The sequence below is a fragment of the Myxine glutinosa genome, chromosome 1, assembly GCF_964187855.1.
Source record: "Myxine glutinosa chromosome 1, kmMyxGlut1.1, whole genome shotgun sequence".
In the NCBI taxonomy this organism is placed as follows: domain Eukaryota; kingdom Metazoa; phylum Chordata; class Myxini; order Myxiniformes; family Myxinidae; genus Myxine; species Myxine glutinosa.
This window is the reverse complement of record NC_136261.1, coordinates 110,329,846-110,344,584: the sequence shown is the minus strand read 5'-3', so window position 1 is coordinate 110,344,584 and position 14,739 is coordinate 110,329,846. Positions and strand designations below refer to the sequence as shown.

Genomic DNA, 14,739 nt, shown 5'->3' with positions numbered 1-14,739 from the left:
CCCTCTCTCCACCTCACCCCAAGGAATACCTCTGGCTATGGCTTCCCCTTTGCTCCCACCTCTTGTTCATGTGTGTTGTACCGTCCACCAAACAGTGATGACTCCATCTACAGACTTGGCATTTAATATGGAATATTTTTTTTTTTCCTGACTTGGGTTTACTTTCTTAACTCAGTATATCAATCTGGTGAGTTTCTTTTACACTTTGGTGATTTATTTGTTAAAAGAACCATGTCACTGATTGTCTGTCGCAGCAAGAAGTCAACAACAGGATTATATCACAGGTGGCGTGGCAAAATGTACGGACAGGTGCATTTGATGATTGGCTTCACAGTCGGGTATACAAGGGTTGCTGCGTTCTGTATTAGTGGAAAACAACTGCTGCACGTCTCCAAAAGTTATTGCCGCTTCCTCTGGAGATGGTCCGTCAACTCAACAATGCTGTTTGTCATGGAGTGGTGGCTTTACGAAATTACGACATGAAACAGCGTGCTATTGCTCGGCAGTATGGCATCACTCAAGGTCAGGTGTCAAAGATCCTGAAACGAAATGCTCAGAGGGGTGTCCCTACTCCAATACCGAGGCCAGGACGTCCCCACAGAACCACAAGGAGGGATGATCGCCAGTTGCCGCTGGCGATTAGTCCGCAATGGTCCGCAATAGTCCGCAATGGCCGTACCAAGTCAGCTAATCAGCTAAGGGCTGAGTGGCAGCAACTGACAAATGTGCCTGTATCCAGAAGGCTAGTCAACCAACGACTGGTTCAAGCAGGCTATCGTGCCAGGCGTCCCCTGAGAAAGCCAGGCCTGAATAGACAACACCGCCAGCGCCGATTGCAGTGGGCCAAAGAGCACCGTCAATGGCAGCCAGGACACTGGAATCACGTGATCTTCAGTGACGAGTCTAGATTTCTGGTCTATCGTCAAGATGGTCCGACGATGGTCAAGTGCGTCCGAGTGCGCAGACAAGTGCATGATGCCTACAACAAAGATTGTATAGTGCCAAGAGTCCAAGCTGGAGGTGGTGGGATGACCGTTTGGGCTGCTTTTCATGCAGGGGGCAAAACTGACCTGGTTGTTCTGAATGGAAACCTGAACCAGTTCAAGTACAGAATTCTGGAGGAAGCATTGCTTCCATTTGCTCATGCAGCCTTTCGAGGAAACTTTGTCTTACAAGATGACAATGCACGGCCTCATCATGCTCGCATGATCCAACACTTTCTTGCTGACAGTGGTGTAGAGCATATGGAGTGGCCTGCCATGTCCCCGGATATGAATCCGATAGAGAACTTGTGGGCAGAATTAACGCGTCAAATCGACCACTTGGACCAGGAGCCGACCTCTGTGCGTGAATTGCAGCAGACTATTGTCACTGCATGGCAAGCGATTCCTGTCCAAACCTTGGCAAATCTCGTGAACAGCATGCCTCAACGCGTACGTGCTCTCCTGAATGCTCGTGGGGGTCACACGAAGTACTGAACTGTAATTTTACTGTCCGTAATCCCAGTCGTAATTTAACTTTTGTTTTTGTTAAAAAAAAATTTGCCTAATGTGCAAAATAAAGAGATACTTCTGGAAAACGTACAGAAGTTTAACACAGTACTGTCCATGAATTGAGTTCGATATCAGTTTACATCACTTTCAAGGATCAATTTATTTGTTTCGAAATGTCAAATGTGGTTTTTGTTTCTTTTAAAGGTCACATCAACAAAATCTAGAATGATTCCAACATAATTCCAATGAACTTTTGGTTCTAAGACATCTTGAAAAGTACGTTCACCCCCACAAAAAAATATTCCATATTAAATGCCAAGTCTGTACATCTCGCTGTCTGATAATATGGACCAACTTCAATCTACTCATCCCAACTCTCTCTTCCTCATATGTGGTGATTTCAATTGTCACCATGCCAGTTGGCTGGGTGTGGGTACCTCTCTCACCAGCCATGGCTCCTCAGCAAAGGACTTCTGCGACTCACTGGGACTGACACAATCTGTCAATTTCCCGACCCGGATCTCAGTCAACGGAGCATCTTCTCTTCTGGACTTGGTTATGACTAACTTCCCTGAAAATATCCGCTGCTCTTCTTCTGCTCCAATCGGCTCATCTGATCATGTGCTTGTTAAAGTGGACATCTCTCTGACCATTCTCAGGGAGCCTCCTAGGCGTCGACGAGTCTGGCATTTCACTCAGGCCAACTGGCCAAGAGTCCTGGCCAATCACCAGAAACAGATCCTAGTCTTCAAGCAGCCATCAATCATCTGGACTGGTCTCCCATCTCTACCACCTCTGACATCAACTCATCCTGGGAATTCTTCCAAAGTAAATTGCTCTCTCTCATGCACAGATTTATCCCATCTCGTCTTCAGTTGTCATACCCCTCCTCCTGTCCATGGTACACGGAATCTTGTGGTGAGGTTGTTGCCCAGAAACAACTTGCCTTCGTCTCCTGGAAAGCAAATCCAACGGAAGGAAATCTCATTTCCTTTCACAAAGCCCGAAACAAGTGTGTGTCCACCCTCAGGAGAGCCAGGAAACAATATCTCTCCGTTCTCAAGACCCAACTCTCTTATCTTTCTCCCTCTTCCAAATCCTGGTGGCGTCTGGTCAAATCTGTTTCTGGTGTTTGTTCCCCCCTCGATTCCCTCCCTTACCTCAAACGGCTACACAGCTGACTCCGCACGTGAAAAAGCTGAATGCCTCAACTCTGTGTTTGCCTCTAAATCTTGTGTCCCAAACCCATCCCTCTCTGTACCCACCGTACCCAGCTGCTCCTGGACTCTGTGTCCATTCCTCCTGACAAGGTGGAAAGTTTCTGTCAACCCTCGACTCTGATTCTGCAACTGGACCTGACGGCATCAGCCCACGGGTCCTAAAATCCTGTTCTTCCGCTCTTTCACTCCCTCTCTCTGTTCTCTTCACCCTCTCTTTTGCTCAAGGTCAACTGCCATCTGCTTGGAGATCAGCCAACATCACCGCTTTACACAAAAAAGGTGCAAAAACAGATCCTAGTAACTACAGACCAATCAGCCTTCTCCCAATTTTAAGCAAAGTCATGGAATCCATCATTGCTTCGGATATGAAATCTTTCCGCTTCTCCAATGGCTTGATCTCTGATCATCAATTTGGTTTCAGACCAGGTCACTCTACTCTGGACATGCTGCTTCTGCTATCTCAACAATGGATGGAGGTCCTCAATGCCAAACAGGAAACTAGAGATGTCTCCCTCGATATATCACGTGTCTTTGATACGGTCTGGCACCCTGCTCTCCTCACCAAACTCTCCTCCTTTGGCATCCATGGAAATCTCCACGCATGGCTGGCGGACTTCCTCTCGAGTCATAGTCAACGTGTGGCCCTGAAGGGGTTTCTCTCATCTCCTCTTCCTGTTCAGGCTGGAGTTCCCCAAGGCAGTGTTCTGGGCCCTGTGCTTTTTCTGGTCTTCATCAATGATCTCTCTGACTCTCTTGAAAATCCTCTCTATCTCTTTTCTGATGACTACACTCTCTGCCGCTCCATTCCTCATCCCTCAGATCGGCAGTCTGCAGCCTCCTCACTCTCTGCAGACCTGGACAAAATCACTGACTGGGCAAACAAGTGGAACATGTCTTTCAATCCTGACAAATCTCACTCTCTTACGATGTCTCTCCGAAAAGACCGACTGGACAACCCTCCCATCCACTTTCTGAATAATCCTCTCCAATAAGTTCTGTCACTCAAGCTTTTGGGTCTCACTATCTGCCATGATCTTTCCTGGGAAAACCACATTTCAAATCTGGCCTCCAATGCCAGTTGCCGACTGGGCATCCTCCGTCGTGCGAAGTCCTTCCTTAGCACACCTGAGCTCCTCACCACATACAAGGCTTTCATCCGCAGCTCAATGGAATACTGCGCTCCCCTCTGGGCTGGTGCTCCTGCCTCACACCTAGCTCGTCTTCAGGCTGTTGAAACCAAAGCGCTCAGAATCATTGGAATCTCCCGTGATGAAGCTACCTTCCGAGGGCCTTTCACTTACTCACCGCAGGCAGGTTGGTCGTCTTTCTGTCTTCTACCGACTCCTCTCCAGCATTGCTCCTCCAGCTCTCTCTGGGCTCTGTCCCCCAAATATTCCTAAAGGTCGCACAAGATCTGCCTGCAACCCTCTTATGGTTAAACTGCCAAAATCAAGACTCTCTGCTCACCTTCACTCTTTTATTCCTCTTTTCTCCCACCTCTGGAACAAACTCCCCCACTCCCTTAAATCCCACTCCTCCCTCCAGGTCTTTAAAACAGCTTTTCACCACCATCTCTTATCTTCCCACATCCAAAACCTTGATCTGTTCTACCCCCGCTCATTTCACCCCAAATCCTCTTTTTTGAAATACCAACTTCTTTCCTGGAAGTCCTTGGTGTCCTTGTGTTTATACTTCTCCCACCCCCCCCCCTTCCCACGCCGCCTCCCCCCAAGCCCTCCCCCTCCCACACATTCCCGATGTCCCTCACAAATGTTGTGTTTATGTGCTTCCCCTTCTCTCCCGACCTTGTCTACCGCTCCCCTTTTTATACACTTTGTTTGTTTGTCTGTTTGATTTGTTTGTGTGATAAATGTTAGCTCTTTCACGAGCCTCGATTATGTATACAAAAAAGAAAAAGAAAAAGAAAAAAAAAGGTACACACCATGCAAGGCAATGCAACATGAGGAGCACGGGATAGCGAGCGGAGAAAGCTCGTCCCTAGCCGTTCGTAACCCCCCATGTCAGCCTACACTACCCTTGCCCTTCCCCGTATTTACACTTCCTTTACAAATTCGCCACTACGTCTTGTCTTTTCTATCCCCCCTCTCTGCCAAATTCGTCATCCAATCCCTCCCAAGGAGGAAGAGATGGAATATCACAATGTCAAATTCACGTCATGATGCGTCTTTACCATCCAAATAGTTTACAAAACCCGGTGTGGAGTTCCGTCTCCTTTGGTGAGAGGATGTGGATGGTGCGAAGAGATTCTCATCCTAACTATACTCCAATAACATTAACTTTTAAACTACCCGGAGTCATGCCCTGCCACTTGGCATCTTTAAACTATGTGGTTCTAAAAACCAATTCCCATTGACCCACCCTGTGGTGCTCTTCAAATTTGGGTCTCACTCCCCAATTTTTCATACTGTGCCCTCGCACAATTTCAGGGCTGGGTCGTGTGACTCCACTAGCAGGTCCAACTACCTGCGCACCTCCGCCACTGAAGTCGCCACCCAAGCTTGCCTAGCTCCTTGCGACTACCCTAACTCGGGGAAGGCCCCTCCTGGCTCTCTCACCCCTCTGATGCCCTCTCTGGCATTAGGCTACCTGGGTCCTCTTCTAGGATCCTCGGGCCCCACTGAACACTACTCTGAACTCTAACTGGCTCCCAGAGCCTAGCTGCGGCCTCACCTGGCCGACAGACTACCAGTGGCGGAGTGCCTCAATAACTATACTCACCAACAGGCCCACACGCCCAGCCATTTCCACAGACTTACGCACCCATCAAAGCAACAACTTTATACGACCTGCACCACAGATGTCAATATCCAAACAATTTACCTAAACCCTCTACCTAACTTTAAACTGGGCCCCGGGTATTCGTGAAGGGGTCCATCCTCCCCCCATCCACTCCTTCGCACCATGCACTCCACACCACTCATTCCACACCAATCACTCCATACCATTTATTCCCACACACCAAGTATTCTCACGATTTATCCACTTGCACCCCATGCAAGTCAATCACTCAACACACTTACATTTGTCTTCAAGACACCACTCATACACTATCTCCGGTCATCCCCGACCAATGCCTCATTTGCTCACGCTCACCACAAAGATTCTCATTCAATTCCTCATTTGCGCCTAAATCTGAAGCTCATCCTCACACACACAGCATCATATAACTAACTACTTCCCCCTAATACTCGTGCTTTCCCGTCTTCCCTTACACTAATCACTCCCTTCGTCATAAACATCCATCTAATCTGACTACGTCCCCTCTACCGGTACAAAAGTCACTACTTAAATCTCATCTCCCTATGGTCATCTCTAAATCACTAACAATATCCTAGCCCGCCCTCGGCTAGTTCACACTGCCATCCCCATAATCTAAAGCTCATGTGCCCCAAAATGCGTGAGGAATGGTGAAACTTCCATTCCTACACGCAGGGTACCATTTATCAACACTATCGCTATCCGTCCACTGTACTACGAGCCTCTTGGTGCGGAAATACATTCTCGTCATCACAGCTCGGCTTCGAAAAGCCGAGCAATGCATGCAGGTGGTTGGTCTCCTGTTGGTTGGGTCCGTCCGGCATTTCCGATTCTGGGGAGGAGGCATGCTCGGGCCAAGGTTCCAGGCGCCATCTCGGCGCGGAGCCTTTCGGTCTCCGGCACGGTGGCCCAACCTCCCCCGGTCGGAGCACCGCGCCCGCCAGGGGGCGAAGGTCCGACCTCTCCTTCCTCCCCTTGAATCGTGCCGTTCGCCGCTACGACGCGGCACCGACCATACAGGGCGGGTGTTACGGATTCGTCACTTCTGCGGTTGTGCTTTTCACCCACTTGACATATTTCTGATATTATGTACTATTATTATTCTCAAAAGGCTTATTATTCAGGAACAGCTATCTAAAGTTAAAAAGGTTAACTTAAAATGATACAGAAAACCGAACCGGAAGACGAGGAGGTGAAGAGGAGGCGGCGAGAGCAAAGTTGGAGAAGACGCGTGACGTCAAGGCTCCATAGCGAGGCTGGTCTACCGAAAGTCGCGAGGGAATTTTGAGTTCCTTGAAGGGACATCCGGCGATAGGAATTATCGCTGGAGTGGAAAATCTGCGTAATCAGATTTGGTCGCTGAGATTTCGACGAATCCTCGCCTAGTCACATCGGCTCAAGTAAGACCCGTCGGCCATTTTGAACCCCACGCTTCGGACACCTACAAAGGTTTTGCCTCGCGTCATCTTCACCCCAACATCCTACCATTTGTCGGGGATGTGTGTGTGCGACCGCTTCGTCTCCAATTACGTTGCGGTTTGCTGAGTGAGCGGTAAAGGTGCTCCTCTGAAGGGCGCCGTTGTACAGTTTCGGCGGGGCGATCACCATTGTCAACTGTACGCGATTCAAATATCGACTGGAGAGCGAGGTTCGGGCTTGGACTGGATATCGTTTTAGCGACCGCTGGAGCGAATCACATTCGCCTTGGAAATGGTTATAGAGACATTGAGGAGTGTCCTTTTCACTCGCTGGGAGCGCAGTGAGTTCTGACTTTATTGATGGTATTGTTACGGTACGCGGTTAAAGATGGTATGTTTGCCGAGCGGAGGCTCCGCGACCGAACAGTGCTTCCCTGACTAAAACCCGATTCACCCAAAACTTTGGCCGTATCGCGCCGCAGCCACTCAATATGGAAACCTCTAAAGCGACCGAACGAGAATGAAGAAGAAGAAGAACTACGGAGGAATAACAGGATTTATTGAGTATTTTCACAAGCCAAAGCAACGAGAGCAGTCGGTTATATACAGAAAATGGAAGGAGCAGACACACAGTGAAATCATTAGCTTATCTATTCAAGCTTAATTAATAAACCCCAGGACAACATTAAAGACAGACGGACGATCACACTTACACGGGGAAATGCAGGCAGGAAGGAATGGCTTGGAGATGGGTGGCTTGTAGAGGCAAGGAAGGTTCAGCGGGTACTGGGCACGGTCGGGCCAGAAGGCACCGCCGTCAAGAAGCCGAGCTTTGGTCCCAAACTGCGTGGGCGAAGTTCCTTTCTCCGTACTGCCTCGTGCGCTCCTTGCGTTGCCCCGGTCCGTTTCTCCTGCAGCGCGGCACGTCTCACGGCGGCTCGGTCACACCTGCTCGTCTCCAGCGCATCTCCTGGACCCAGAACTCATCCCTCCTCTCAGCTCATCTCCTTTTGGGAGCATCCTGCAGCGGGTTATATAGGCCCCGCCCTTCACCCTTTTCGAACCTTCCACAAACGTTCTCTCTCCGCCCTCTCAAGCCAAACCCCTCGTTCTGGGTTGGATGAGCGGGGCCGACTTACTCCTCCCCTCTATGACGAGGTGGAGACCCGCCTTTCTTCTTCGGCGTTACCTCGTGCGTAATGGAGTCAACTGCTGCAAAGTGGACGGCAGATGAAAATGCAGCAAAGTGCAAACCTGGCACTTGGAAGCTGCCATGGGGCGTCGGAGGGCCTACTCTTATTTAATTCGGTGCAATGAAGAGTCAAACTAGTGGGAAACACATCCTTAGCCTACACAGAGAATAAGGGACTAACTATTTAAAAGGATATATCGTGTCCTGTGTGTAGGTTTATGGAATTAACTAAGAGGACGAGCTGCGACCATTCTTTACTTTACGAGGGTGTTACACACAACAAAACCATACTTTTCACATTCGTTACACTTTCTCAAAATTGTTACACTTCTCAATTCCGTTACACTTCTCAAATCCGTTACAGTATATAGAGTGCACTCTTAATTGCCATTTGTTGTACCGTTATTCCTGTGTGATTTTCAATATATTATTTGTTCATTTATAATCATTGGTGTAGTTTCACTATTGATTTCTAACACAGGGTAACATATTTTTCTGCCGTGGCTCCTCTCGGGGTTCGGAGGTGTACCGAGACCAGGAGAGCGTAGAGGAACACGTAACAGCGGGGCCCGGCACGAATTGTGCACGACGCTCCTTGCGAGACCGCCGTGGCAATGATCCCCGCCGGCCCCCGCAGCACACGAAGCACCCCGCGCACCGAGGGCTCGCGTCGGCTATCCGTCGCCCTACGCGCTAACCCGTCTGCGTCGATGCTTGAGTCGCATTCTCATCACACGCGACCCGTTTCTCATTCGCACAACGCGGCGCTCCAGCGCCTCTCATACACCCCATACATTCCGTTGTTGCACTTTCTCTCCGTGCATTCTCTTTTCTTGCACACTCAGGTGCACACCACTCAGGCGCACTCACGCCACTCACACACTCCATTATTACACATCCTCGCGCACACTCTGGCGCACTCATACCACTCGCACACTCCGTCACACACTTCTCTTCCACGCACTCCTCTCGTGCACTCTCTCTCGTTACATCCTCTGTAACACCCACGGGTGTGCACTCCTGCACACACCCAATCAGCGCACACTTACCCACGGGTGTGCAATCTCCTGTTGCACACCCAATCACGCGCTCTGGTGTGCATCCCGCACACGCTCTACAACACGCTCCGGTGTGCATTCTCGCACACTCTCCCCAGCCATCGCACACTCTGTTTCACACTCTTCACACATACACTCCGTTGTGCATTCACTCTCACTCTCGGTTTCACCCTCGCGCTCCGGCGCCGTTCGCACACGCGTGCCATTCAACCTTCACACAGCGCACCACGGACCTTCCACGAGTGCCCGGGTGACGTCGCGATCCCAAACGCGCGAAAAATCTTTTCCCGCCACACACTTTCGCGCCAAACCTTTTCGCGCCATACACGCTCCTACTCACCTTCGGGATTCTCTTCTCCAACAGCACCTGCAAACTTTCATTGGGGTTAGGCAGCATGACATCACGATGCGAACACGGACTTTGCACATATTCCATCTTTTCCTCCGACGATACATTTTCTTTTCCTGCCGTCTCTTCAGCCCCAATTTCCATTATAATTTATTTTTCTTTATTAAGCTCGACGACTGCTGGCGCACAAAAAATAAAATTTTCTAATTCGGCGGCCGTCGGCTTTTCCACACCCCGAGTCGCGATTTCTACCCCAGTCCACTTAACTGTACTCTGCTCTACCCAGCTCTCCACGCGTTCCCCACGTCGTGCTACCCCGTCGCGTACCAATGCGACCTTCTCGCTCAACTTGCACCCAATATTTTAAAAAAATAACCACCTTTAGAGGCCATTTTTCCCCGCAAAGCGGGGGTTGGCCTTTTTCGGGAACCGTGGTTGTTGTTGTTTTTTGGTCCCCTTTTTGAAGCAATGTTTTACGGCCGGATGCCCTTCCTGACGCCAACCCTTTTTGCCGCCTTTAACGACAAACAGGGAATTACCAGTGAACTGGTACTCAATTAGCCGACCTCGGAAGGATGACAGGCTGAGTCAACCCCCCTGGCGTTAATTCAGCGATCGACCGGGATTCGAACCCAGAATCTTAGGATCCTAAGCCGGCACCCTAGCCGCTAGCCCAACACCAGGGTCTTTTCAGGCACCCAATGTCCTTCCCAAATTTTTTTATTCCCCCGATGTATTTGTTACTTTGGGCGTCCATTTTGTTTTCCAAATTATTTAACCCGTCTTTCATTTGGCTACTTTGGGTGTCCATTTTTTCTTTTATTTTCCGGGTGGATTTGTCCATTTCCTTCTTAAATAGAGTCATGAATAACTGCATGTCAAAACCCGCCTGCACAGCGGGCTTGGCTCCCGCCGCCACGTGCGAGGCGTCGCTATTGTATTTACCAGCTGCCGCACCCTCATCAATGTTCTCCTCCATTTCTCCCAATTCTTCCCGGGGGTCCTGGGTTGATTCTAACTCCTCATCCTCCTCATTTACCCCCACCGGCATCCGACCGTCTTGGTTATCCATGCCACGAATTTAATTTGGATTGTAATAATTAAATTTCGGCCGCTCGTAATTTTGAGTGCGTTAGGCGCACTTCGGGTCCAATCCCACTCCCCTGACACCAATTGTTGTGGCCAATATGCACAATTGGTGTCCAAAATTTGGTCTAGAAAATTTAGTCCCAGGTTCCAAATCCCACTCCTGACACCAATTGTTGCGGATCTCAACGCCGGCCTTTCCCCCTTACCAAGGGGGGATTAGTCCCCTTGTCTTTGACTAGCCGACGGGACCCGGGACCGATGACGTCCTTCCCGGACAGTGTTAGATAGGATTTTAGGACGAGGAATTCGCTATTACCTAAGTACTAACGCTGCCCAGAAACGAGGAAATAAGCCCCGCCCGAATCACGGGTGTTGGTGGAAACGCTGAGCGGTAGCGAACCCGTGGCCCGAGCCGTTAGCAATGACTAAACCCGATCCAAGCAGTTCGTAATCGTGCCACGCTTACCCAATGATGGAAATCACGGAAACGGTCGAATTGGAAGAAAGGAACAACACGATTAATTTACACTTTGTACAACAAGCATTCTGAGTATTGCGCTGCAATACATGTCCCCTACCAAAGTTCAAAGTGCCATAACTTTGTCAAAAATGATCGAATATGCAAATTTATGCACGGTTGATGCTGGTGTTCAAACTTGATCTGAGGTATGCTGAGACACATGTGTGTCACGCCTCGCCTCGTTGATAAGCCCCCAAGGTCGCTCTGTGGAGCGGCCTGCACGTATTGCACTGTGTGAATTATATAAATTATTACCAACTCATGGTCTGAGGTACTTGCGATTCAAGAGATATCCATTTTTTAAATATTTTCGTTTAATTAACGATATCTGCCAAACCACGCGCCCCATCGCAAATTCCAAAAGGATATTTTTGTAGACTGACATGCTGAACAGATTTGTGAAGTTTCCCCTCGATTGGATCAAAAATGAGGGAGGGGCTCGGTTTTAAAGGTTCATGCTTAAAAACGTCATAACTCTGAAACCATCAGTAATTTATTATATTTTTCGGTTCACGATCAATGATTTATGTGTATATATATGTTGCTCGGCTTGGCTCTGCCCCTCCGGAAAGCGCGCGCTGTGTCGCGCTGTTGACGTTCGCGAGATGAGGCTGAGGACGCGCAGTGCGGCTTGAGGAGAACTCGAGAATAAACAAGAGATATCCATATTTTAAAATATTTTCGTGTGTTCTTCTGTCTGTCTGTTTGGCTGTTTATATATTTGTATGTCAATTGCCTACAGGTCACAATTTCCAACCGATCTTCATTAAACTTTACCAAATGGTAGAATTGGTAATAAACAAGAAGCCTATTGATTTTGACGTCAAAAGTCCACTTAGGCAAAAGCTCAACAACTGAGGTGATATTTCAAAAATCATAAATTTTCATCCTATTGACATGAAATTTTAAGAGGATTTGCGCATCAGGTCACTGAATTCAACCATCAATTATTTTTGAGGTCAACATCGGCAAAAAGGTCCACAGAGGCCGAATTTCTAAAATTGTCAATTTTCATCCGATTGAATTGAAATTTGAAGAGGATTTACATATCAGGTCATTAAATTCAACCACCAATTATGTTTGAGGTCTAAAGGTCAACATAGGCCAAATTTCTAAAACTGCCAATTTTCATCTGATTGATTTCAAATTTGAAGGGAATTTGTATATTTGGCCTTTGAATACACCAATTATTTTAAGGTCGAATTTGTTTTGGGGATTTCACAAACATCATGTTCTGCACGACATCTTTCTTGTTTTTTGGGCTTTGAAAAGGATATCTGGAAGAGTTGAGGACTGATTCGGATGGAATTTGGTGGAGAGGTTTGTTATGTGACAAGGATGAATTGATTCGATTTTGGTGAAGATCCAAATATGTATATGAGGTTGTTTTTTTAATTCCATAAGTGATTCTTCACTATTGAGTGATATAGCCAAAAACGATATATAGCACGATATTTCAAAAAGTCGTGGACGCCTATAACAAAACTAGGTGGATGAGTTAGTTATGCGACAAGAACAAGCCAATTACATTTTGGTTCAGATCCGAATCCAGATCTGACCTATCATTGGGATACAAAACGTTAACTTCTCAGCTTGGTGGAGATATGTGCTCTACCGAGTGTCGTTATATTTTTCTCTGTTAATCCAACTTATTCACATTTTATCTGCATTTTTAAGCTTTATCACTTCGGAGTAGTTTGTGAAGACTCTATATATATTAAGTTTGATTTGAAAACATCATGAAATAAGCTCAGGTGGCATCATAATATGAAAATTTTGGAGGGGTTGAATACTTTGACAAAACTAGGTGGATGAGTTGGTTAGGCGCCCAGAACAAGCCGATTAGATTTTGGTTCAGGTCTGAATCCAGATCCGGCGTACAAGTGGGATACAAAACGTAAACAGTTCAGCCTGGTGTTGGTATGCTCTCTACTGTGTGTCACTCTAGTTTTCCCTATTCTCATTTTTTTGTTATTTTCTTAACCATCCTCTGTTTCCCTCCTATACTGATGAGTCGGACTCTAGTCCTGTTATGTTGTACTTGATGAATGCTTTCTGCTTATCCTTAATTACACAACGCAGCTCCATGCTCAAGCATCCAAATCTCTTTCTTCCTCTACCATTACATCTCACTGGAACATAAACATACCTACCCTGCATGTGACACATTTGCTCCTTAAAAGTTGCCCACCTCCACCATGATTTCCTATTCAACCCACTACCCTTCATATTTACCTCCACCACCAAAGGTGGATGGAGGTTATGTTTTCACCCCAGTCTGTCCGTTTGTTTGTGAACAAAAGTAGTGGACGGATTCGGACGAAATTTGGCAGAGAGGTATGTTGGTATGTGACAAGGACGAAATGATTAGATTTTGGTGAAGACCCGGATTTGGATCCTGCAAGTATAATTTTTTAAGTGATTCCTCACCATTGAGTGATATGGCCAACCAGGCGAAGGTTTGCTCTCTACTGAGTGCCGTTCTCGTCTCGGCCACCCTGCTGTACATAATATATAGTAATATACATAATCTCATACTTTGGCTGAACTTTGCAAAATAAGAAAACTTTTGAAGTGAAAAAATTCTATTTCGTTCCCAAAATTAAATGGTTCATAAAATAAACTTTAAAAAAACATTTGTACACTTATTTAAAACAGTCCACGCTGTCAGTCCACATTAACATTTGTGTGACGATCTTCAGCGCTAAAAGTTTCAATGACAAAACCTTTTTGAAATGTGAGTTTCGGTTTCAGGGTTGTAAGGGTTCCACATGTATGAGTTGTGAGTACGAGGTGGCCGACGTAGCACGCACCATGGTGTCGGCCTCGCAAGCCGCATGCTCTCCGCAATAGCGACGGCCCGCGCTCGGGAGCAGCTTACAGAAACGACGCTTGTGGGACACGAAAAACGCGCAGCGTGGCCGTGCCTTCCAGGTCCCGCAATCAAGTTCTGCCGCCATAATTGAACAGGAACCCCAAACACACCTCAGCTTTCCCTCATCTTCATAATTATCTTTGATTTAACGATTCTGTATTTCTGTTTACCGTGGTAATTTTACAGCCGAGCCGATTCTCCCAAATATCGGTGCTTTCAGATTTCAAAGGATCGATAGTGAGGCTCACACAAACATTAAAGAAATACAATACGCATTTTGCTATCCGGTAAAAAAAAAATTCGTGAGAACACGTTACTGCCACCAACTATACCGCCTAGGCTTGGTTCGCTGAATATTTTAGTGCACCGCTCGTTTTGGTTTTCACATGAGCCATTTCGCGCATGCGCTGTGTGCGTTTTGGTTAGCTTCTGCAAGTACAACGTGGGCCGTTGTTTGCTCAAAATATGTGTCAAGTCGCAATTAAAAAATAATTTTAAGCATTTAAACAAAAGAGTGGCAATTTCAAAATAGATAACCATAATTGTGTGCCTGGATGCCAATGAAATTCAACCAACTATAGCAAACACGACGGATCTAACGACGGACGGACGGATGTGGCAAGATCCTCCAAGATCCTCTCTAACGATGTTGTAATCATTTGCACCTGAGCTGGTGCACCTGATTCTAATTTTAGGTATTTGAAGTAGTGATAAATGTAGGGGTGTAATTACTTTTTCCACATGTGA

The 14,739-nt window shown here is 47.3% G+C and overlaps 1 protein-coding gene across 5 annotated transcripts in view; it reads right to left on the bottom strand.

The window, feature by feature from the left end:
• Positions 1 to 14,281, bottom strand: part of TRMT13 (tRNA methyltransferase 13) — a 71,519-nt gene extending 57,238 nt beyond the window's left edge. For 2 of the 5 annotated variants that reach the window (XM_078776003.1, XM_068116983.2), the window contains exon 1: positions 13,931 to 14,281. In XM_078776003.1, coding sequence (XP_078632129.1) covers positions 13,931 to 14,077 — 147 coding nt within the window. In that variant the 5' untranslated portion in view covers positions 14,078 to 14,281. The remainder of the gene's footprint in view (positions 1 to 13,930) is intronic. The other 3 variants (XM_068116985.2, XM_068116992.2, XM_068116986.2) reach the window with 2 other exon arrangements.
• Between the last annotated feature and the right edge of the window lie 458 nt (positions 14,282 to 14,739).